We start from the raw sequence: 25,500 nt of genomic DNA, 5'->3' as shown, positions 1-25,500 counted from the left end.
GTAGATAGAAGGACTGGGGGACTCTTATTCTGTCTTAGTCTGTTTTGTGCTGCTATAACAGAATACCACAAACTGGGGAATTTATGAAGAAAAGAAATTTATTTCTCACAGTTCTGGAGGCTGGGAAGTTCAATATCAGGGTGCTAGCATCTGGCAAGGACCTTCTTGCTGTGTTATCCCATGGCAGAAGGCAGAAGGCAGAAGGGCAAGAGGGTGTGTGCGAGAGAGGCGAAGGAAGGAGGCTGAACTCTACTACTACCCTCAATACTCACACCAATTTACTTCTTCTGGTCACCAAAATGTGTGAGTTTTTCCCCCTACACCAAGCAATTCTCCACTTCTTGATGAGAACAAACTTGGCATCCTACAGTTTAACTCAATTCAGACACTATCTCCTTGGAGATACCATTAGATCCCACCGGTTAAGGGCTCAGTCCCATAAGACTGCCCCTACTTCAGACACCAGTTGTAAGTGGTGGGTCCCCAGGTTACCCACAACTTTTGTCCAATGTGGTGACACATGGAAGATTTCCACACCCCCTTCCTCAGTTTCAATAATTTGCTAGAACAGCTTGCAAAACTCAGGGAAACATTTATTTACAATGACCAGTTTATTATAAAGGATCCAACTCAAGAATGGCCAGATGGAATTGATGCACAGGGCAAGATATGGGGGAAGAGACATGGAGTTCCCATGCCCTCTCTGGGCACACGACGCTCCAAGTATCTCCATGTGTTCACCAACCCAGAAGCTCTTTGAATCCTGTCTTTTTGGGTTTTTATGGAGGCTTCCTTACACAGGCATGACTGATTAAAGAAACTATGGGCCATTGGTGGTTAACTCAATCTCCAGTCTCTCTCCTCTCCTGGAACTCAAGGGCTGAATATTCCAACCCTCAAATCACCTGGTTGTTTCCCCAGACGACCAGTGCCCCCATCCTTAGAGGCTTTCTAAAGTCACCTCATTAACATCAACTCAGGTGTGGCTAAAAGGGCCCGGTTATGGTTAAGAAAAGATGCTCTTTTCACCTTTATTGTTTTCATCACCAGGAAATTTCAAGGGTTTTAGGAGCCCTGTGCCAGAAATGGGGATGAGAACCATATACACACACATACACACACACACACACACATATACACACGTATATGTAATTATATATCTATATATAATTATACTTATAAATCACAATATCACAACATATTATGTTTTTGGGAGTACAATTTGTACAAAGGGGCCTTGTAAATTACTGCTTTGTTCGGTGAAAATGATCCTTTAATCATTACTGTCCATGTGGTCATAATATTTGTGAGAGAACAGAATACGCTACTCCGAGATACGCCCCTTTGGCATAGGGATTCTTGAGGTGAAGGCAATTAAGAAGAAGCAGATGCAGGAAGGCTCTCTGTCCTCTCTCTATTTGCCTAAAAGTAAGACCTAAATTTACAAAGGTCTTTCTATCAAGGATAATAAAGGTTAACCACTGAGAACTTTAGACCTTTATGGGCCTGGAGATGGTACCAGAGGAAGCTGCGTAACAAACTTTATTGACTAGTCTCTTTCTATTCTTCATTTCGTTTTTATTTGTCTACCCACAGTTTGGTGGCCCTCAAGATGCAAAGTCTTTTTCTTCATCTTGTCACTTCTCTAAAATTGTATAATTCTTTGTTGAGGGTGGTTATATAAGCAGGGAGTTCTAAGCCACTCCTCTGAGAATTGTTTATTCCCTGGTGTCTCCTACATACACTTAAGAGTACATTTCTGTTTGTTTTTCTCTTATTTATCTGTCTTGAGTTACAGGGGTTCTAGTTGAGAACTTAGAAGAATAGAGGGAAAATTTTTTTTCCCTCTCTTATAATATCCATCTAAGAAATCACTCACCCAGGTCAAGATGGAGAACAGGAGATTTCCTTGTACTTCCTCCTCCCAGTCAATAATCGCCCCACCTGAGAGAAAACCATGATTCTGACTTCTACAACCAATTCATTTGCATATTATTGAACTTCATATAAATGGAGTCATTTGTTTGATTTCTTTCACTCAATAATAATGTCTGTGAAGTTATTCCATGTTGTTTGGGTATCAGTAGTTTTAAAAGTTGTTATTGCTATGTAGTATTTAGCTATATAAAAATACTATAATTTGTTTGTTTATTCTTCTATTGATTGATGTATTTGGGTTGTTACCAGCCCTTGGCTATGTATGGGAGGAAAAGTAATTTTTTTCTCAATCCTCATAAGTTCTTAGCTGGAACAGACTCCTGTAACCCAAGACAGATTAACAAGAGAAAACGAAGCAGAAGTGTGTTAACATGTCTATTTCATATGGACATGGGAGAGATCCAGGGATTAAATAATTCTCAAAGAGGTAGCTTTGAATTCCTGTTTCAATACACCTCCAACAATGAACAGTACATTTTTAGAGAAGTAGTAAGACAGTGGAAAAGGGTTTTAAGTCTCCAGGAGGAATACCTTATGGGAAGGCAAGTCAATGTCATCTTTGGTGATCGAACTTTATCCTTTCTGGTAGTGAGGAGATGAGGGACAGCTTTACCTTTGTAAATTTATGTCTTGCTTTTAGGCAAATACGGGGAGGGTGGAGAACTTTTCTTGTACCCACTTCTTCTCAATTGCTTTTGGCTCAAAATAATCCTTATGCCAAAGTGGCATATTTTGGGGTGGTGTATACTGCTACCCTCCAATAAAGAGGTCACAATGTATTGAACTGACTATTTCACCGCATGCATTTATTGTGTGTAAGCTACACCTCAACATACAATTTTAAAATAATAGTTTGCAAATATTTAGTATGCTATATGGTTGTTATTTTGATACCACAGAATCCAAAATCCCTCCACACCTGAATTTCATAAGGTTTCATCATATGTGCAGTAATGTTGTTTTTCTACATTCCTGACCAGAAAATCATTTGACTCCTGGGGACACAGATTTGGTGCCACAGATGCTGCTGGACAACCAGGCAGAGGAAGAAAGTGAAGCTGGTGTTGGTTTGGAAAGGTAACCCAAAAGGCCTAGTCCCCAGGGAGAGGGCTGGTTCTGTTGAAATGCTGCAGGCATCCTCACAATAAGGAATACATGTGCTCTGATAGGATTACCTGTGGGGCCTTATCTCCCCGCTGGTCTCTATTACGCATACGAAAATCCGTTCCCCTAGGGAAAAAAATACTTCACAGAGCTTAAGTAAATATTTTGGAGAGCAAGTCAAGATTGAGTCAGTCACATGGCGTTGGGCAATAAGACTCCAAAGATAGAAGTTGCTCCACTCTGGAGCCTCATCTCTGTAACTCTCTTGAAGACAGGAACTCCGTTTCTTCAGCTCATATACCACCAAGGAAGGAAGCCATTTGGTGTTAACAAATTAATGAATTTAAGCCCAGTTACTGGTAAATCAGCCTCCTGCACAATGTGTGCAAGTAACAAATATCTGCTCTGTGAATTAGGTGAATTATGTGTAGTATCTCATGGAACTGAACTGAAATGTTATCCAATGCCAGTAGACATCACCAAGTGATACAGGATGTACTGGAGCAGAGATGTTCACATGTGAGATGCTTGGTTTAATTAAGAAACACATGAAGTCAAGCTTCTGTTAGTTATCAGCCATGCTAAAACCAAAACTCTACAGTTAATATACAGTGGCATTGTTGATCTTTGCAGCTACGTATCTATTTGCTGTTTCTTTTTGTCTAGCATACCTTGAGGAAACACAAAGATCAGGGTGGGCTAAACTATGGCATCTTTTATGTCTAGGGTTCTTCATCAGGACCACCCCGCTTGCCTTCATCCCACCCCTTCCCCATTGCAAGCCCTGGTGATCTTCTGCTCTGTTAACTGATTTACATCTGTGGATTAATGGATAATTGGGCCTAAATTTATTAATTCATTAATACTTAAAACATATGCTCGATGGTATATTTAGTTTCTAATCTTTCCCACTGAGGAATTCTGTGCATGTGTGTGTGGAAAGAGAGATTTAAAGATAAAAACATTTATGGACATACATATACTTCAATGAGGAGGCCGTGACATCAACTGACAGATGAGAGGAAGGGCAGAAAGCACCAAGTTTAGGACTCAGAGCCCACCCAACGCTCCATCTTTACCTTGCATGTTCCTTTGGGAGTGTCCTCTTTTCTCTCTGGGCTTGAGGCCCCCCACTGAATCATAAAGGAGATGGCCCAGATCCTCTCCAGGGTTCCCTCCAGCTCTGATGTTCTCCTTTGGGCCAGGGCATCTGTTATCACCAGGCCTCCTTGGCTCACCCTGAAAGAAATGCACAAATGGCACCTTACATGAGAAAATGCCCCAAGCAGTAGGCTTTGCTCTCACCCTGATGCAGCTCTCCCTTGAAGGTCAAAGCCAACTGACCTGGCAAAGATCCCTTCGTACTTCGTCCTGTGAAATGTTGGAGGAAGAGAGGTCTGGGTCTCTTTGTCTCAAACTTCTTCCATAAAGGACCAATCCCATCTGCTTGAAGGGTCAAGTAAAGCTGACCAAGAGCAAGGAGAGCATTCAGGACATGAATAATAATTGATCTCAACTCTCAATGTGTAACTCCTGATAGAAGCAGAGGCACACCCCACGTAGCCAGATTCAGGGTCATCAGAGTGGAGGATGTATGACTCAATATGGCCCCCTCCACCCTCCTACTCACTTCTACACATCTGGGACTCTCATCCCCTGCCCACTACCTTGTCTTCTCTTTCTCCTACTTTTCCCAGATCTCTCCCGCCGTTGTTCCCAAGTTCCTCATCTTGAGTGGGGTTTTAACATTTCCCCACTGCCCCTCCTCTGCAGCAGTGCTGTGCTTTCTCTGAACAAGGCTGAAAACATACCTCAGGACTTAATCTTCCTTCCCCATTCCTTGGTCAAGGCTGGGGTGACTCACATTTGTCCTTCCACATGCCCCTCTTACGTGTTTCTTTTCTCCACGGAACCAGTAGTTTTCAGCGAAAGTTGAACTACTCTACAATGCTCTGGGACTTTTCAGGGGATTTTGTAGGGAGGTACAGGGAGGATTCGAAGTTGAGAGTGGCAAGAATATCCAAGAGCCACAAGCAGTTTCCCATCTGGGAAGCTGAAGCAAAATCTTTATTTCATTTCTCCTCAGGGATGAGGAAGATGTTCCTCTGTGTGAAGACGTGGAGCTACAAGACAGAGATCTGTCCCCCAAAGAAAAAAGATTTTTGAGAGAATTTCCCAGATTGAAAGAAGATCTAAAAGGGAACATTGACAAGCTCCGTGCCCTTGCAGAGGATATTGACAACACTCACAAGAAATTCACCAAGGCTAACATAGTGATCAACTCTACTGCTGTCATCTCTGACGCGATGAGCCTCCTGGGTTTAGCCTTTGCCCCAGTAACAGGAGGAGCGAGCCTACTGCTCTCCGGCGCTGGTCAAGTTTTGGCAGCAGCAGCTGGGGTCACCAGCATTGTGAGTGGTATGTTGGAAAAATCCGAAAATAAAAAAGCCCAAGCACAGGCTGAAGACATACTGCCCACCCATGACCAAGAGGACAGGGAGGAGGAGGTAAACAGGGCAGACTATGCCACAGCTGCTGTAAAGATTGCCTATGATGGTGTAAACGTCTTGAAGGGTGCCAAGAAAAACATCCGTGCATTTCAGAAATTCAGAGCTGACCCACACTTGGCCAGTGCTAGCAAGCGTCTTCTGACCACTGGCCAAGTCTCCTCCCGGAGCAGCAGGCAGATACAAAAGGCCTTTGGGGGAACAACACTGGCGATGACCAAGAATGCTCGCCTGCGGGGAGGTGTGATGTCCGTCATCTCCCTTGGCCTTGACTGCCACGCTCTCTCAAAGGGATGGAAGCACCTGAAGGAAGGAGCAAGGGCAGAGCTTGCGGAAGAGTTGAGATCCGAGGCCTCGGAGTGGGAGAGGAAACTCACAGAACTCACCCAGTACTACGAGAGCTTGCAACAGAAAGTAAGGTCAAGGGCCAGAGGGGTAGGGAAGGATTTAACTGGGACCTGTGAAACCAAGTCTTACTGGAAGGGGTTAAGGGAGCATGTGTGGGTGTGGGTGTGGGTGTGGGTGTGTGTGTGTCTGTGTGTATGTAAAGTTTACATGAATGTTTCTTAGGACATGGCATACAATGGCCTTGGAGGTCCAAATAATATCGAGTACATCTTGGAGATGAGGGTGCCTGTCCTGGACAGACCTAGGCATGCCTTCTGTTTATCCCTCAATGCTCCTTAAGGCCTATTGCTGGGAAAAGGGTCTCCCCTGTTTGTTTGTTTGTTTTGAGACAGGGTCTCTGTTGCCCAGGCTGGAGTGCAGTGGCATGATCTCGGCTCACTGCAACCTCTGCCTCCTGAGTGCAAGCAATTCTCCTGCCTCAGCCTCCCAAGTAGCTGGGATTCCAGGCATACACCATCACGCTCAGCTGATTTGGGTATTTTTAGTAGAGACAGGGTTTCACCATTTTGGCCAGGCTGGTCTCTAATTCCTGACCTCAAGTGATCCAGGCACCTTGGCCTCCCAAAGTGCTGGGGTTATAGGTTTGAGCCACCATGCCCAGCCGGGTCTTCCCAGTTTTAACAAAGAGTCACTGAGCCGTAGGGAGAGTTAAGAACTAAATTGTCTCCTCCTCCAAATTCATATGTTTGAAGTCCTAAACCAAAATGTGGCTGTATTTAGAGATGGACCCTTTGGGAGGTAATTAGGGTTGAATGAGGCCATAGGGTAAGGTTCTTGCCCAATGGAATTGACCTCCTTATAAGAGGAGGAGGAAATACAAGAGGACCTCCCCACCCCTGCTGCACACCTGCACTGAAGGAAGGCTATTTGTAGACACAGCAAGAAGGCAGCCACTTGCAAGGCAGAAGAAGAGAGCCCTCACCAGGAACTGAATGAATCAGCAGCTCAGTCTGGGACTTCTAGCCTCTGGAACTGTGAAACAATAAATTTCTGTGGTGTAAGCAACTCAATCTATAGTAGTTTGTTACTATTTTGTTATAGTAACTGAAGATGACTAAGCCAAGGAGGTTATGTCACTCACCAAGTGTCTTAGTCTGTTTGTGCTGCTTTAACAAAATACCTTAGACGGGGTAATTTACAAACAACAGAGATATATCCAGAAATCCACAGTTCTGGAGGCTAGGAAGTCCAAAATCAAGGCACCAGCAGATTCCATATCTGGTGAAGGTTCACTCTGCTTCACAGATGGCACCGTCTTGCTGTGTCCTCATATGGCAGAAGGGGCAAACAAGCCCCCCTGGGTCTCTTTTATAAAGGCACTAATTCCATGCCTAAAGGCAGGGCCCTCATGACTCTATCACCTACCAAAAGGCTCCACTTCTTTATACTATTGGAGGGGCAGAAGGAACTTCCTTTCTAGACCTTGAAGGTTTAAGAATTTGAATCTATAAAACAAGCTGACAATAGACAGGTTAACAGGAGAAAAGGCATATACATTTTTTAATGTGGGCCAGATGGCGGAAGCTTAAATAGCACCCCAAGCTACAGGAAGTGGGGCCTCTGATGGGGAGGTAGAGACACAGGCCATGGGAGGGGGTAGGGGCAGGAAGTGTATGGTGAGCAAAGTTTGCCTTATTACACTGAGAAAGGTAGATCACCTGAGGTCAGGTCTTTGAGACCAGCCTGGCCAACATGGCAATACCTTGTCTCTACTATAAATACAAAAATTAGCCAGATGTAGTGGCAGGGTACTTGTAATCCCATCTACTCGGGAGGCTGAGGCAGGAAAATTGCTTGAACGCAGGCTGTAGGTGACAGAATGAAACTCCATCTCAAAAAAAAAAAGAAAAAAGAAGAAGAATACAGTCATGTATCTCTTGGTGACAAGGATACTGTCAGGCCTCTGAGCCCAAACCAAGCCATTGCATCCCCTGTGACTTGCAGGTATATGCCCAGATGGCCTGAAGTAACTGAAGAATCACAAAAGAAGTGCAAATGCCCGCCCTTCCTTGACTGATGACATTCCACCACAAAAGAAGTGAAAATGACCGGTCCTTGCCTAAAGCGATGACATTATCTTGTGAAATTCCTTTTCCTGGCTCATCCTGGCTCAAAAAGCTCCCCCACTGAGCACCTTGTGACCCCCACTCCTGCCTGCTAGAGAACAACCCCCCTTTGACTGTAATTTTCCTTTACCTACCCAAATCCTGTAAAACGGCCCCACCCTTAACTCCCTTCGCTGACTCTCTTTTTGGACTCAGCCCGCCTGCACCCAAGTGATTAAAAAGTTTTATTGCTCACACAAAGTCTGTTTGGTGGTCTCTGCACATTGACGCCCATGACAGATACATTCTGAGAAATGTGTCGTTAGGCAACTGCATTGTCGTGTGATTATCACAGAGTGTACTTATCCAAACTTAGATGGCATAGCCTACTACACACCTAGGCTATATGGGAGAGCCTATTGCTCGCAGGCTACACACCTGTACAACATGTGACTACTGAATACTATAGGGAATTGCAGCACAATGGGAAATATTTGTGCATCTAAACATATGTAAACAGAGAAAAAGAAAAGTAAAAATATGGCATAAAAGATAAGAATTGGCTCTCCTGTACAGGGCACTTACCACAAATGGAGCTTGCGGGGCTGAGAGTTGCTCCAGATGAGTCAGCGAGTGGTGAGTGAAGGTGAAGGCCTAGGACATTACTGTATACTACTGTAGGCTTTATAAACACAGCACACTTAGGGTACACAAAATACATTTTAAAACGTTTTCTTCCTTCGGCATATTAGGCAATAGGAATTTCTCAAGTCCACTATAATCTTATCAAACCATGGTTGTATATGCAGTTGACTGAAACATTGTTATTGAACACATAACTATAGTTGAAAGAATAAGCAAAAAGTCTATCTCAGTGTGGTGTCTTGAGCAACTTTTAATTATTCTCCTGTCCTGCATTACGAGTTAATCTTCTCTGATTGATGTAGATTCCAGGAAGGGGTGTCCAGGACAATTGTCTTCCTTCTGGAGAAACTTCCCTTAATCAAATAAGAGAACTTCAAAGAAAGCTCCTCCCTGTGCTTTGGAAAGGAAGGGAAGTGGGCAGGAGTGGGTCAAAGACAGACCTTCGTTCTCTTATTTCTGAGGCCCTTCAGTCTCCTTTATACAAAGAACTCAGCATGCCAAAGCACCCTATTTTAGGGTATCTTTTTCTGAGCCCTAAACACTATCACACTGGGGATGTCAACTATGAAAGGAAAATATCTTGGGACCCCAGAATCACCAAGGAAAACCCAAGCTTAGCGAAACTGCTTAGGGCAAACCCACCTCCCACTCTGTTCAAAGCTATCCCTCTGCTCACTGAGATAGATACGTATCTGATTGCCTCCTTTGGAAAGGCTAATCAGAAACTCAAAAGAATGCAACCATTTGTGTCTCACTTATCTGTGACCTGGAAGCTCCCTCCCCACTGAACCAATGCTCTTCTTACATATATTGATTCATGTCTTATGTCTCCCTAAAATGTATAAAACCAAGCTATGCCCCGACCGTCTTGGTCCCATGTCTTCAGGACTTCCTGAGGCTGTGTCACAGGTGTGTCCTCAACCTTGGCAAAATCAACTTTCTAAATTTACTGAGACCTGTCTCAGATTTTCTGGGTTCACATTTTGGAAACCATGAATGGATTCTGAGTGGAGATGCTCCCGACCGTTGACGAATCTGTCAGTGCTTGGTACCAGCATGAGCTAACTTTATGGCTCAAACCAATAGGACAATTTGCTGAGGTCTGAGAGGACTCCCTCCAGAAAATCCCTGATCTCTTAAAATTTGGTAGAGATCTGAAGTTTATTTTGCTGTACAACACCTCTTTTGTTGGAGTTTTACTTGCTCCCAACAAGGAAAGCAAGTTTTCCTGCTTTCATGATGATGGAAGGCAGGTGATGTTTTAATGGAGTTTGAGCTCTCTTGCAATGGGGAGAATTGTTTGTTTTGTTTTTCCTGCTTCTAGGTTGGTACAGGGCAGTCTACAGCCTGAGACCCATCACTAGGTAAGAAACTGTTTTGGGATTCTGTCTTGCAAATTCTTTTTAAACGACTAAAGTTAGTATTTAACAACCAGCTGGTGTTAATTTCTGCTTACCCTTAGAGCGCTCAGAAATTGTATAATCTGTGTGACCATTGTTAGTTTTGCTTAACTGTTTTGTTGTTTGTTTCTGTCTTAGTCAAATCCGAAGGGGAACCCTACATTATGGGGTCAAGGACTCTGACGTAGTAGGAAAACAGCCAGCTTAAAAAAATTTTTTTTTAATTTTAATTACTCTAAGGGCTTTATTTACATAACAAGGCCACCTTTTTGCTAGCCAGACCAAACTGAAAGAGCAATGGCTGTACCTCTGAAATAGCAACCTTTTGTCCTAGCTGAGATTTGCTAATAAGATTTTTTTTTAAGTTTTTCAAGGAGCTCAATGGTTGAAAGTCTGCTTATTTAAAACACTCACATCCAAGATGTGTGTGTTTGTGCATGTTTGTATTTGAAAGGCCTTCATTTTTTGTTTCTTGTTTGTTTTTCTCTCCTAAGACCTTGTCTTATTTTTGTAGCAAAAAAAAGTTTTTTTTCCTTTTACTACTCAGTTGACTGAATTCTGTTTTCGCCGGATTTCTTGACTAAAATAGTTATTGCAACAGAGGCTACTCTTGTGTTAAGGAAGAATGTAGTTTAATGTTATGTTTAATTTGGCTCAAAGAAAAATAAAAACATCTTCCTCTAACACCACCAGGCTTTTTTCTCTCTGTACCTTATGATGTAAATTTTGCTATTTGATTTTCACCTGGGTTGTTTTCTTTAATGTGCAAATTTAAGACTATTTAGCTGACAATTGCCTAGGGTTGTAAAACAGGTTATCAAGAATCTGAAAGTCTAAGATAGGAAAAAAAGGTGGGGGGGGGGTGGGGGTGGGCATTATAAATCTGTAAAATGTACTTCTATTGGCATGCCTAATATGTCCTTATATGTATGTATGTGTTGTGTACACAATGTTTCAGTACGAAAAATATATAAAACAGCTCCAACTGGCTTAAAGAAAAATAAAAGTGCTTAAATCAGATACTAAAAAAGAAGAGTAGTCAAATGCTTTTTCAAGTTTATGTAACTTAAGTAAAATATTTAATAAATAAGCTAGCTTTAAAATTATTGGTAAAGTGATGTTAGAAATGTCTTAAGAATTGCCAGCATACATTTTTGTTTGCATTCTATCAATCAAGTGATTTTATACTTATCCCTGCAAAATACCGTAAGGTGTCAAAATTTGGCGTAGGGGTTACAAAACTGTAATGATCTTTGCTTGTGTAATTTTTAAGAAATATGACATTGATATGGTTTAATGAAAATAGCTGCATCTTGAATTTAGTAAGATTACCATAACTTCTAATCCTGTGGCTTGAGGCAGTTTAGTCCACAGACAAGAAGGAGGTTTGTTTTGGGAAAGGACTGTTATTGTCTTTGTTTCAAAGCTAATCTTAGACTAGATTTCTTCAAAAGTTCATTCGGCCTATGCCCAGGAATGAACAAGGGAGAGCTTGGAGGTTAAGAGCAAGGTGGAGTCAGTTAGGTCAAATTGTTTTTCACTGTCTCAGCTGTAATTTTGCAATGGAAGTTTCATAACTTTAAATCATGACTATCATAATTTTTATAAATAATCTAGGTAAACAATTAAAATGAAATAGGTAAATGTAATGGGATAAATACAAACTGGATGCAATTTAGAATATAAAGTCATATTAAATTAAATAACAGATAATTTATTATTTGTGTATTTTCCAACAAATATATCTTGTAGGAAAACACTCTTGCTTAAAAAAATAGTGTGTCTTTTTTTTAAAACAAAAAAGGTGAACAAGTTTTGTCTAATTCAGAACTTATTAAAAGGTTATGTATAAAACCAGGTAAAAGGAACCAGAAAATAAAAAATGATGTAAATAAAGTTATAAATAATTCTTTCAAGGTTAAAAAGCTTAAAGAGAAGTAATTTTATATAAGAAAGAATCTTATATGGTAAATTTGATTCAGTGTCTGCTGCAGTGGGCAGGTCTTTCTCTGGCCTCCCGGAGCACCTTGCCTTCCCCACCCTGCCATAAGCAATACTTTTCTCCCTTCCCTTTCCTCTCTCTCTCTGTGCAAACTGCAAAGGAATGGTAAAAATCACTGTTTAGCCGGGCACGGTGGTTCAAGCCTATAATCCTAGAACTTTGGGAGGCCGAGACGGGCGGATCACAAGGTCAGGAGATCGAGACCATCCCAACATGGGCTAACATGGTGAAACCCTGTCTCCACTAAAAAATACAAAAAACTAGCCGGGCGAGGTGGCGGGCGCCTGTAGTCCCAGCTACTCGGGAGGCTGAGGCAGGAGAATGGCGTGAACCCGGGAGGCGGAGCTTGCAGTGAGCTGAGATCCAGCCACTGCACTCCAGCCTGGGCGACAGAGCGAGACTCCGTCTCAAAAAAAAAAAAAAAAAATCACTGTTTATCTCTTATAAAGTTTTGATTAATGGAAAAAAGGATTCACGAGGCTAATCTTAAGCTGTAGTGAATCTGGTGTGTTTTGTGGGTCTTTCTGTATTGTTCTGTCACCAAGAGGGGTACCTTAGGATAAAACGTGGGCTTAGGACACCTGTAAGCCTGTTTCAGATGGCCCAGCAAACTGGAAAATTACGAACTTTTCTGCGGGTCCCTGAAAAAAATTTAATGAGGTTTTTTCCTTGTCCTGTACGTCCTTGGGAACTTGACCTTATAACCATGTGGCTGTGATTTCTTTTTTCACAATAGTGACCTGGATTCAGAGTCCAATTCCTGGCTTAAGGAATGAGTCTTTTATCTTCTGTCTGTCTGTGTATTTATATAGGTTCTGTGTGTGATATTTATATATGAAAGAGCTTTGATTAATTTTGTTTAATAATAATAAGAGCTTAAATCAAATATTTTGTCAGAAAATTAAAAAGTATAATGCCTTTTATTTAGTTCATGTAACTTAAGTAACCTTTGGGAAACGAAGACAGTTTTAAAGACTATTAGTGAAATAAAAATATTTTCAAAAATGTAAATATTTCGTCTAAATTATGCAGGTCAGATATTAGGTTTACTAAATGTAGTAAAGTCATAAACTGCTTCTTTGGCTTTTAAAAATTGTTCAATTTATCTTGGAGTATTATATTCTAGATAAGGCCTGGGACATGTGGAGTTAGCCATGCCCCCTAGCTATGTTGGAAATAGTCAGACCCTCTGGTGGCCTAGGCTCCACACCTGGTACATAATTAATATCACTTACTAACCAGGTTTTTCACCAAAAGTAAAAGTTGCTAAGAGTTAACATTGTAACATGTAATTAAGACTACTAAAGAAACAGTTCCACCTGTAAGGTTAGCAAAGTGAAATTTTTTTTCTTTTTGAGATGGAGTCTCGCTTTGTCGCCCAGGCTGGAGTGCAGTGGCACAATCTCAGCTCACTGCAAGCTCTGCCTCCCAGGTTCACTCCATTCTCCTGCCTCAGCCTCCCGAGTAGCTGGGGCTACAGGCACCCACCACCACACCTGGCTAATTTTTTGTATTTTTTAGTAGAGATGGGGTTTCACAATGTTAGCCAGGATGGTCTTGATCTCCTGACCTCATGATCCACCTGCCTCAGCCTCCCAAAGTGCTGGGATTACAGGCGTGAGCCACCGCTCCCAGCCGTGAATTTTCTTTTCTTCTCCTAAAGGGTTAGAGGATTGTTTTAAGTTAGATAGAATAAAGCTGAAGGTTTTTAAGAAAGTTGTGGAAGTTTTATTTAAAAAATTAATTGTAAGAGATTTTGTGTGTGAATATATTGGCTAAAGTTAAAGAGGCATTATTCAGTTTTTCCATAAATTAAACATTGGAATAAAAGCACAACAGGTTTTTGTTAGAGCAAAACCCTGCTTATGACCTACTCTTTAACACACATTTGTAAAGGGTTATAAAAAGTTTATGAGAATCTTACCTTATGGTCAAACATTAAAATTGGGTAGATATGTCTATAAGGTTTTATTAAGAACTGGGTTTGACATCAATAATGCACTAATGCGACAGTGACATTTGGCTTATTTAGTATAAAAGTCATACAGGAAGCATCATCAAATATGAAATGGTGTTTGGTTTTCTTTGGGCTATATTTGTATAAATGTTACTGGTATGTATTCCAAATTTTTTTTTTTTGAGACGGAGTCTCGTGCTGTCGCCCAGGCTGGAGTGCAGTGGCGCAATCTCAGCTCACTGCAAGCTCCGCCTCCCGGGTTCACGCCATTCTCCTGCCTCAGCCTCCTGAGTAGCTGGGACTACAGGCGCCTGCCACCGCGCCTGGCTAATTTTTTGTATTTTTAGTAGAGACGGGGTTTCACCGTGGTCTTGATCTCCTGACCTTGTGATCCACCTGCCTCGGCCTCCCAAAGTGCTGGGATTACAGGCTTGAGCCACCGCGCCCGGCCTTCCAAAATTATTTTTAAGAAAAACTCCTATAATTATGATATGACTTAGAGTATGTTATTAATAATTATAATTGTTATATAAAATAATTGTATGCCACAGAGGTAACCAAATTTCTTTGTCTATCATGTTTTTGACTGTGGTTGTCCTAAGATGTTTCTTCACCTACAAACAATTGTTGTCTTGTTTTAACCCTCTTTAAAAGGTGATTTATAATCAACTATAAAACTCTAACAGGTGTTCTTGAGTGTAGGATTCTGATAACTTTGGAAGTGTGACATCAGAATAGAGAAAAAACTTTCAGAACTCTCATGGAGAGCTGAAATGTTCATAGCTATCAAACAGAACAGAAGTTAACTGCATGGAGTAAACTAATAGAAGTCTGAAGTAATCTTTTGTTTTTTTACTTTGCTTAAAATGTTGCTGATCCTTTTTTTTGTTTTTCAGAGACAAGGAAACTTTTCTTTTGAGCTATTTACAGCTTTTAACAATTGAGTAAAGTGTACTTCTGTGAACAAAATTTGGAGCATATTTGTTTCTCTCTACATGATTTCTCCAGAATTTGAAAACTAGTTGCGAGTATTCTTAACTTATGGCAGTATAGTTATTTGCATAAGTGCAATTAGAATCTGTTTTCTTTTGTAACAGGGCACAATTGGAAAAACTGATTATTTTACCAAGGCCTTGACTGGAATATTGTGCTTTCCTTTAAGGAATCAAACTTAACTGTAAAGCCAATAAAAGTCCCTTGGGAAAACTGGCCTCATATCTTGCCTCCACAGTCCCTGTATAGGGTTTCTGATTGGTGGTAAGTAAAGAATGTCACTTTCTATCAGGCCCGGGGGCCCCAAGTTATCTTGGAACCTCAGGAGGAGAGGAATTTACTCAATTCATAGGTATTTGAGGATACAAACCCATGGCAAGGCTTGGCTCTAATAAAAGTCCTATCTAAAATTCCTTCTATGGAACAGAGTTCCATCAAAGCCAATTTACAAAGAGCTTATGTAAAAAATAATTATTCTTGAAGCACTTTAGACAAACAATTAGGTCAAGTATGAAAAGGTAAATTGGTGTTGCCATAATTTGTCTTTAGTAAAAATGGGAAACTGGAGAGAGAAATATTATGTTTCAAAAACTGTGGTACACTTGTTATTAAATTCTAGTCTCATCAGTTGTTTTTAAGTTTGTTTCTGCAATTTAGGCTAACCCTGCTTATTCCTGTAAACCAACCATTCCTGACTGCAGCTTAAAAGAAACAAGACAGATGGGTAATGTAAAAATGTGAATCAATATTCTAATTCTGAGCACATCGGACTCAACTATCGATCCCACGTCAGCTTGGCTCCAACAGTTGCCCAGTTCTTGGAAAGCCTTCTAATTTAGTTTACTTGGAATAATTTTACTTATTTTGCTTTACTGTTGTGGAATATATTGCTATTGTACTCTTTCTGTGTAGGAATAAGGATATGCTTGCTCAACGATTTCTTAAATTAAACACTTATTAATCTTCCAGGTATCACCTCTTGTCAAAACTTGGAGTTATGAATGGCCATTACTATACTGATACTTTCTGACTGAGCTCCTCTATACCCTAAACACAAGAGACTCTTATAGTTAGGCAGGAATATCATCACCCTATTCAGTCTGAAGAAGTTACAGAAGATGAATCTTGGTCGCTCTGCAACCCTTATGATTAAGGGTTCTCTTATAAAAGGGAGGGAAGAAATGTCAGAGGTGTTTAAACCAGAGCAACTCCATCTGGAACAGAGTCTGGGTAAAATAAGGCTGAGACCTCCTGGGCTGCATTCCCAGAGAGTTAGGCATTCTAAGTCACAGGATGAGACAGGAGGTTGGTACAAGATGCAGGTCATAATACCTTGAGGATAAAATAGGTTGCAATAAAGAAACCAGCTAAAACCCACCAAAACCAAGATGGCGATGAGAATGACATCTCTTCATCCTCACTGCTCCACTCTCATCAGAGCCATGACAGTTTACAGATGCCATGGGAACATCAGCAAGTTACCCTCTATGGTCTAAAAAGGGGAGGCTTGAATAATCCACCCCTTGTTTAGCATATAATTAAGAAATAACCATAAAAATGGGCAACCACCAGTAGCCCTTGGGGCTGCTCTGTCTATGGAGTAGCTATTCTTTTTTTTTTCTGAGATGGAGTCTTGCTCTGTTGCCCAGGCTGGAGTGCAGTGGCACCATCTTGGTTCACTGCAACCTCTGCCTCCCAGGTTCAAGTGATTCTCCTGCCTCACCCTCCCTAGTAGCTGGAATTATAGGCACGTGCCACCACACCCAGCTGATTTTTGTATTTTTAGTAGAGATGGGGTTTCACCATGTTGGCCAGGCTGGTCTGAAACTCCTGACCTCATGATCCACCTACCTCAGCCTCCCAAAGTGCTGGAATTACAGGCATGAGCCACTGCACCTGGTCCATTCTTTTTTTCCTTTACTTTCCTAATAAACTTGCTTTCACTTTACTCTGCATACTTGCCCTGAGTCCTTTCTTGTGCAAGATCCAAGAACCTCTCTTGGGGTCTGGATGGGGACCTGTTTCCAGTAACACGTTCACTCGCCTGCATGCACAGTCAGTCCTCAGTAGACCTGTATTGTTTTATGCCAGCTTCTATAGTAAGAGCCAAAGATAAGACGGGAGGATTCCTGGGAGAAATGTATTTTGTGTTCTCTTTTCCATATCAACTCACCCTCTTGTTGCCTCTCTCTGTTCTCTTCCTCCCCGACCCTGGCAGTAATCCTGGCTGGGATCCTGGGTCTGCACAAAAAAGGGTGTCACTGGAACCTGCTCAACCACATTCCAGCGGGAAGGAGAGAGCCTCTCTGCCTGCCCCCAAGTCTCAAATCCTTGAAGCTTCTTCAGGACTTCAGAACCTGTAGGAGTTCTCCTAGCTGCCCAGCTCACCTATCTTAACAATTTTTTTAATTTTCTATGCTTTAGCTGCTATTTTGAAAGTAGTGCATAGAGAAGTTTTGTTTTGTTTTTTTAATTCAGGAAACTAAAACATAGGAAGAAATAATGCACAATTAAGAGTGACAACTGTTGGTATTTTGGCATAGAATTTCCTTCCTGTGTTTTTCTTGCTTTGGGGGTTGAAATACTTGCTTTATGTCATTAGAATATTGTCATTAGACTACCTGCTGGGGACCATTTCTCAAGGCTGTATTACAAAATATGCATTATAACATATGTTTCTGCAACCCACTGAGTTTTCTTTCTAATTTCCAATTTTCTCATTTGCCTACAGATCTGTAACTTTTTGTTTTGCTGTTCTTACTGTAGTTGAAAAAATAGGCAAAAAGTCTGTCTAGGTTGATGTCTTGAGTGGCTTTTCATTGTTCTCCTCTCCTGCAATATGAGTTAATCTTCTCTAGTTGATGTAGATTCCAGGGAGGGAGGTCCAAAGCGATTGCATTCCTTCTGGACAGAATTTCCCTTAATCAAACAAGATAATTTCAAAGAAAGCCCCTCTCTTTGCTTTGGAAGGGAAGGAGGCAGTGGCAGAAGGTCAGAGAGAGACCTTTGTAAACCAAAATAAAATTCAAAGCCCCCCACCCCAACAACCATCTGAATGGACTTCTTCTTCCAGGTCAGAGCCCTCTACATTTAACCTGAAAGAATAGTTCAGGCCATGATGGGAAGCGGGAGTTCGGACATGCCTCAGTATACCCTCCTCTCTTTTGGAAATCAGGAAAAGCCAATCAGTATTTCACATCAATACAGAACTTACGTCTGCTATCTGGGGACTTCATCTGCAAGATAAAGCTTTGTTCTCCACAACTTCTTTTTTTTTTTTTTTTTTCTGAGACAGAGTCTCACACTGTTGCCTGGGCTGGGCTGGAGTGCAATGGCATGATCTCAGCTCACTGAAACCTCTGCCTCCTGGGTTCAAGCAGTTCTCCCGCCTCAGCCTCCTGAGTAGCTGGGTCTGCAGGTACCCATCACCACACTTGGTTAATTTTTCTTTTTGTATTTTTAGTAGAGACGGGGTTTCACTATGTTGGTCATGCTGGTCTCGAACTCCTGACCTCATGATCCGTCCGCCTCAGCCTCCCAAAGTGCTGGGATTACAGGCCTGAGTCACTGGGCCTGGCCCTATTGTTAATAATTCTTTCAAACAATTGCCAATCAGAAAATTTTTAAATCTACCTATAACCCTATAAACTGGAAGCACCCACCTCCCCAACAAGTGGTCCCAGTGTTGGAAGTAAATGCTCCGTGCCGCCAAGTGAAAATAGCACTCAGGCAAAAGTTTTCTCAGCAAGGCAATTTACTTCTATGGAAGGGTGCATCTCGCAGATGGAGCAATGGCGAGAGCACACTGGACAAGGGAAGGAAAAGGAGTCTTATGTCTAAAGAGGCTAGTCCCTACTGCTGTGTCTTTCCCCTATTGGCTAGGGTTGGACCACACAGTCTAAGCTAATTCCAATTGACTGTTTTAAGGAGAGCAAGGGTAAGAGCCAGAGTGGTGGGGTAAGTATTTTCAGCAGGAAGGATGCTTACAGAGCAGGTGACTAAGGATGACTAAGGACAGAGCAGGTGACTAAGGACAGAGCAGGTGATAGAGGCTAGGAAGGGGTTGTTTATTGAAAGTAGGGGCAAGGAGACATAAAGAATGAGGAAGTTAAACTTTAAAATAGAGAACAAAGAACAGGGGAGCTGAACATACTGATACATTGGTTCTTTGGAGAGGATCTCAGAACTCATTGTACTTAACAATTTTCTCCCTCTTGAATTTTAAAGGAAGTTAAGAGGCTAAAACTTTTTTTTTTTTTTTTTTTTGAGACGGAGTCTTGCTCTGTCGCCCAGGCTGGAGTGCAGTGGCCGGATCTCAGCTCACTGCAGGCTCCGCCTCCCGGGTTTAAGCCATTCTCCTGCCTCAGCCTCCCGAGTAGCTGGGACTACAGGTGCCCGCCACCTCGCCCAGCTAGTTTTTTGTATTTTTTTTAGTAGAGACGAGGTTTCACCATGTTAGCCAGGATGGTCTTGATCTCCTGACCTCATGATCCACCCGTCTTGGCCTCCCAAAGTGCTGGGATTACAGGCTTGAGCCACCGCGCCCGGCCGAGGCTAAAACTTTTGAAGAGGAATTTATTATATCCTACACCAACTTTCCGGACTGGACCAATATATATCTTAAATGTATTTGACTGATGTCTCATGTCTCCCTAAAATGTATAAAACCAAGCTTCACCCCTACCACCTTGGGCACAAGTTCTCAGGATCTCCTGAGGGCTGTGTCACAGGCCATGGTCACTCATATTTGGCCCAGAATAAATCTCTTCAAATATTTTACAGAGTTTGACTATTTTTGAGGCCTCTGCAGTATTTTCTACAGTTCAATGCTTTAGTTTACCCCAGGTGTTTTTTCCTTTTTTTTTTTTGAAATGGAGCCTCACTCTGTCACCCAGGTTGGAGTGCAGTGCCACAATCTCGCCTCACTGCAACTTTCGTCTCCCAGATTCAAGTGATCTCCTGTCTCAGCCTCCCGAGTAGCTGGGATTACAGGCGTTCCCCACCACGCCTGGCTAATTTTTGTATTTTTAGTAGAGATGGGGTTTCACCATGTTGGCCAGGCTGGTCTTGAACTCCTGACCACAAGTGATCCACCTGCCTCAGCTTCCCAAAGTGCTGGGATTACAGGTGTGAGCCACCACGCCTGGCCAAGCCCTCCTGTTTTGTTCTTTTTCAATATTGTTATGGCTATTCAGAGTCCCTTAAGAGTCCATATAAATTTTAGGATGAATTTTTCTACTTCTGCAAAAAATGTTGTTGGGATTTTGATAGGGCTTACAATGAATCTGTTGATTTCTTTGGGTAGTATTAACATCTAAACAATATTGTCTTCCAATCCATGAACACAGGATGTCTTTCCATTTATTGATGTCCTCTTTAATTTCTTTTAGCAACATTGTGTAGTTTTCAGTATACAAGTTTTTCACCTCCTCATTTAAGAGGCACTAACAATTTAAAGCTGGTTCTTGTCCACAGTAGTTCCCTACAACAAACGTGAAACACAACCTATGTTGCAGTTGAAAGATGCCGAAGCCGGGCGCGATGGCTCACGCCTATAATCCCAGCACTTTGGGAGGCCGAGGTGGGCGGATCACTAGGTCAGGAGATCGAGACCATCCTGGCTAACACAGTGAAACCCCATTTCTACTAAAAATACAAAAAATTATCTGGGTGTGGTGGTGGGTGCCTGTGGTCCCAGCTACTTGGGTGGCTGAGGCAGGAGAATGGTGTGAACCTGGTAGGTGGAGTTTGCAGTGAGCCGAGATTGTGCCACTGTACTCCAACCTGGGCAACAGAGCAAGACTCCATCTCAAAATAAAATAAAACAAATAGAATAGAATAGAATAGAATAAAAGTGGCGAGCTGAGAAACTCTGTAAAAGGAGGAAAAAAAGTTCCCCAGCCTCAGCAACCAATACCTAAAAGATTTGTAAACAGAATTTTTCGTTCCTGTAATTGATTCATTCTCTCAACTGCACCTGTTTGTTAAGGCCACAGAAGTTAACATCAACTAGGAGCTATTCCGGTAAAGCAAACAAACAAACAAAAAAACCCTGACTCTATTTTCAGCTGCCACTCTTGAGAATAAAGCCACCCAGCTCTGTGCGTGGCAAGTCCCTGACCCCACATGACTTTTGTAACCCAAAGCCAAAGGCCGGAATTTAGGCTCGAGCAACACAATCTCTGGGTATTATTTTGCCCCTTAAATTGCACTCTTTGTACAACGTTTCTGGCCCCATGCAACAACCCAGAAATAGACACAAGAATTAGGCAGATGGAGATAGAAATAGCGCCTTAATTACTGGTGAAGCTGTTAGAGAATGAGGTTCCTTCTCTCTGAGCCATGTGGGCTTATGAATATTTCACCCCACCGCTGGACAGATTTTCCATCTCTGGAGCAGGCACCCTGGACAACTGCGTGCCTCTCCAACAGGGCTTGTCTCTCTGACACCTGCAGCTTAAAGGAACAGAACAAAATACGTGCTCTCCCGTGGGTAGGTAGATCCTAAGGAAAGTTGAGAAGAAAAAAGGACTGAGCTATGCATGGCTCCACTCCTTCAAAGATTAACAGATACATTTTGCCCCCACCCTGCAGGAGGCTGGGAGCTTTGCTCTCATGAAAGTTCCACCACATAGAAACAAGAAAAAGCAAAATTAGTGTTTCCTCCTATATAACACAATTTAAAATCTTAATTTACACCCATATTTTTTCTCCTAAAAAGCAGGGAATAAGTTTCTTTCAAATGCTTTGGGATCATTTGTAAAAATATATCAAGCACTAGTCTACAAAGAAAATCCCAATAAGATTTTTTAAGAAGTAATTATAGAGGCTGCATTCTATGAGCATACTGCAATAGAGCTGTAACTTAACAATATAAGGATGATCAATTGCTTGCTCACTTTCTATTTTAAATTAGGTTTTAAAATATGAAGTATACAGTTTAATTAATGTTTACATACTTATCCACCACGTAACTACCACTTGATGAAGATACGGAATGTTTCTAGCTCTCCAGAGACCTCACTTTTATTCCCATCCAGTCCATACTCACTGTATATGTTTTCTATGGATGCTGCAATGAATTACCACAAATGTAGTGGCTTAAAACAACACACATTTATTGCCTCACAGTTCTGTAGGTGAGAAGTCTAGGTAAAACTTGACTGGGTTCCCAATCTTATCTTGGCCTTTTTTGTTTTTTGAGATGGGGGTCTCACCACATTGCCCAGGCTCTTTTTGAACTCCTAGGCTCAAGCAATCCCTCTCTCTTGGCCTCCCAAAGTGGTGGGATCACAGGAATGAGTCATTGTGCCCAACCTTGTCTTAGCTTCTGATAGGGCCAAAGTCAGTGTTGAATGGCCTGGGCTATTGTCTGGATACTCCCAAGGGAGAAACTGCTTCTAGGTGCCTTCATGTCATTGGTAGAACTCACTACTTCTCATGATTTCCAGAACAGTGACTCAAGTCCTTGCCACACTTTGAGTCTTCTGACTTCCTCTTCTGCCACATCTGTCTACCTTCAGCCAGGGAATGTTCTCTGCTTCTAAGGGCCCATATGATTAGATTAGTCCCATTCCGATAATCTCTCTCTTTTAACATCAACTGATTAGTGACTTTAATTACATCTGCAAAGTCCCTCTTGCCAGGTAACAGAGCATATTTATAGTTTCTAAGGATTAAGATGGGACATTCTGGGAAACTGATATTCTGCCTGCCACATCCAACTCTTCTGATTTGTCACCATGATTAGTCTTCCTTGTCCTTGAAATTCATATAAATAAAATCATACAGTATATCCTCTTTTGTACTCAAAGATATATCTGTGAAATTCATCTGTGTGGTTATGTGTAGCTTTAGTTATTTTTTACTGCAGTGAAATTCCGTTATATACCAAAATGTATTTCTTCATTCTAATGGTGATAAACATGCTTGAGACTATTATAAATAAAGCTGTTCTGTACATCTTTGTTAATGTACGTGATATGGTTTGGTTCTGTGTCCCCACCCAAATCTCAACTTCAACTGTAATAATCCCCACGTCGTGGGAGGGACCCGGTGGGAGGTAATTGGCTCATAGAGGCAGTTTCCCCCATACCGTTCTTGTGGTAGTGAGGAAGTCTCATGAGATCTGATGGCTTTATAAGTGGGAATTCCCCTGCACATGCTCTCTTGCCTGCTGCCATGTAAGAAGCCCTTTTGCTCTTTCTTCATCTTCCACCATGATTGTGAGGCCTCCCCAGTCATGTGGAACTGTGAGTCCATTAAACCTCTTTCCTTTATAAATTACCTAGTATCAGGTATGTCTTCATTAGCAGCATTAGAACAGATTAATACAGTATGTTTTGGTAGGTTTATATACTCACTTCTCTTGGACATATGGCAAGTAGTAGAACCACAGTTTGTAGAGTGCACATATTTTAGCTTTAATAAACACATCTGAAGTGATTGTATCTATTTTTATTCCCACCAGTAATGGTTAGAGTTCCAGTTGTTCCACATCCTCACCATCTATTGGTATCGTCACTAAAAAATTTTAGCCAGTTTGCTGAGCAAGTAGTGATATCTTTGTGATTGTGATTTGAATGTATGTTCCTTTGATGACATATGTCTGTTCGTTTGCTTGTTTTTGAGACGGAGTTTAGCTCTTGTCATCCAGATTGGAGTGCAGTGGTGCGATCTCAGCTCACTGCAACCTCTGCCTCCTGGGTTCAAGGATTCTCCTGCCTCAGCATCCCTAGTAGCTGGGACTACAGGCACCGGCCACCATGCCTGGCTAGTTTTTTGTATTTTTAGTAGAGACGGGGTTTCACCATGTTAGCCAGGATGGTTTTGATCTCCTGACCTCGTGATCCATCCACCTCGGCCTCCCAAAGTGCTGAGATTACAGGTGTGAGCCACCGCACCCGGCCTCTTTGATGACATATGATATTGAGTATCCATGTGCTTATTGACCCCTTTAATCTCTTTTTTTGTGAAATACCTGTCCAAGCCTTTTTGCCCATTTTTATTCTGTTATTTTTCTTATTGATTGAAGACTTTCTTTTTTTTTTACATTTAAGTCTTTTGTCAGATATATTTATCACAAATATCTTCTCTCAGGCTGTGGCTTGAGGCACTAACAATTTCAAGGTGGTCTCTAAACTGATAGTCTCTTACTGATATATACCCTCTAACTGGTATATGTATTTTAAAATTTTTGGTACTATATATATAATATAAAATTTACCATTTTAACCATTATGAAGTGTACAGTTCAGTGGCATTAGGTACATTCACATTGTTGTGCAACCATCCCTACCATCTATCTCCAGAACTTTTTTCATCTTGCAAAACTGAAACTCTCTACCTATTAAACAATAGCACCTCACTCCCTCTTCCCTTATACACTGGCAATCATCATTCTACTTTCTGTTCCTACGAATTTGATTACTCTAAATATCACATATGAGTACAATTATACAGTATTTGTTTTGTGATTGATTTCTTTTTTTTTTTTTTTTGAGACAGAGTCTCACTCTGCCACCCAGGCTGGAGTGCAATGCCATGATCTTGGTTCACTCCAACCTCTGTCTCCTGGGTTCAAGCAATACTCCTCAGCCTCCTGAGTAGCTGGGATTACAGGTCCATGCCACCACACCCCATCTCTATTTTTAGTAGAGATGGGGTTTCGCCATGTTGGCCAGGCTGGTCTCAAACTTCTTACCTTAAGTGATCCACCCGCCTCAGCCTCCCAAAGTACTGGGATTACAGGCATGAGCCACTGTGCCTAGCCTGGCTTATTTCACTTAGCATAACGTCTTCAAAGGTCATCCATGTTGTAACATGTGTCAGAATGTCCTTCTTTCTCAAGGCTAACTAATATTGGATGTATATATTAGGTTGGTGCAAAGGTAATTGTGGTTTTTGCAATTAAAAGTTAAAAATTAAATGAAAACTGCAATTACTTTTGCACCAATCTTTGTTGTACCACAGTTTGTTTATCTACTCATCCATTTGACTCAGGCTTTTTGCTCCTTAGTTCAGCTAAATCCAGGTTTTTGTCTCACGACCAAGAAAAATTATGCACGCAGACACATTGAAGGGTGAGGAGGGCAGAATTTATTCAGTGACAGGAAAGCTCTCAGCAAAGAGAGGGGCTCTGCAAGCAGATTTCCATTTCACAAATTGAATACCAGGGCCACCAGACACAAACTGAAGGTCAGGCTCCTCCCCTGCATAAGGTGTGAATTTCCAGTAGCTCCACCCCATTCCCCCCGGGCATGTGGCCCCCCGGTCTGCTGTGGGTATGCCGCCTGTGCAGGTTCCCTTATCTGCACAAAAGGTCTGGTGTAAACATTTGGTGATTACGTCTAGTGTAACCTGGGGTGGGTCGGAGTTTCTCCAGGAACCCTTCCCTATCTGCCTCGGCATTTGGCCATCTCCTGCGTCTCTATCACACTGACACTTAGATTGCTTCCTCCTTTTGACTATTGTAAATAACGTTGCTATAAACATGGGTGTG

At 41.8% G+C, this 25,500-nt stretch overlaps 2 protein-coding genes across 29 annotated transcripts in view; one reads left to right on the top strand and one right to left on the bottom strand.

Annotated features, from left to right (window-relative positions):
• RBFOX2 (RNA binding fox-1 homolog 2) overlaps positions 1-25,500 on the bottom strand; it is a 359,885-nt gene that overhangs the window by 186,786 nt on the left and 147,599 nt on the right. The window lies entirely within an intron of this gene.
• The window catches only part of LOC116268664 (apolipoprotein L6-like), a 39,337-nt gene that overhangs the window by 6,399 nt on the left and 7,438 nt on the right, over positions 1-25,500 (top strand). For 3 of the 8 annotated variants that reach the window (XM_031656349.1, XM_031656348.1, XM_031656347.1), the window contains exons 3-6: positions 2,919-3,015; positions 5,129-5,460; positions 5,841-5,963; positions 9,972-10,011. In XM_031656349.1, coding sequence (XP_031512209.1) covers positions 2,919-3,015; positions 5,129-5,460; positions 5,841-5,963; positions 9,972-10,011 — 592 coding nt within the window. Of the gene's footprint in view, positions 1-2,918; positions 3,016-5,128; positions 5,964-7,901; positions 7,955-9,971; positions 10,012-17,217; positions 18,325-25,500 lie in introns of those variants that run through there. The other 5 variants (XM_031656350.1, XM_031656343.1, XM_031656346.1 and 2 more) reach the window with 4 other exon arrangements.

The sequence above is a fragment of the Papio anubis genome, chromosome 16 (assembly GCF_008728515.1).
Source record: "Papio anubis isolate 15944 chromosome 16, Panubis1.0, whole genome shotgun sequence".
Lineage (NCBI taxonomy): Eukaryota > Metazoa > Chordata > Mammalia > Primates > Cercopithecidae > Papio > Papio anubis.
This window is presented reverse-complemented; position numbering and strand designations above follow the sequence as displayed.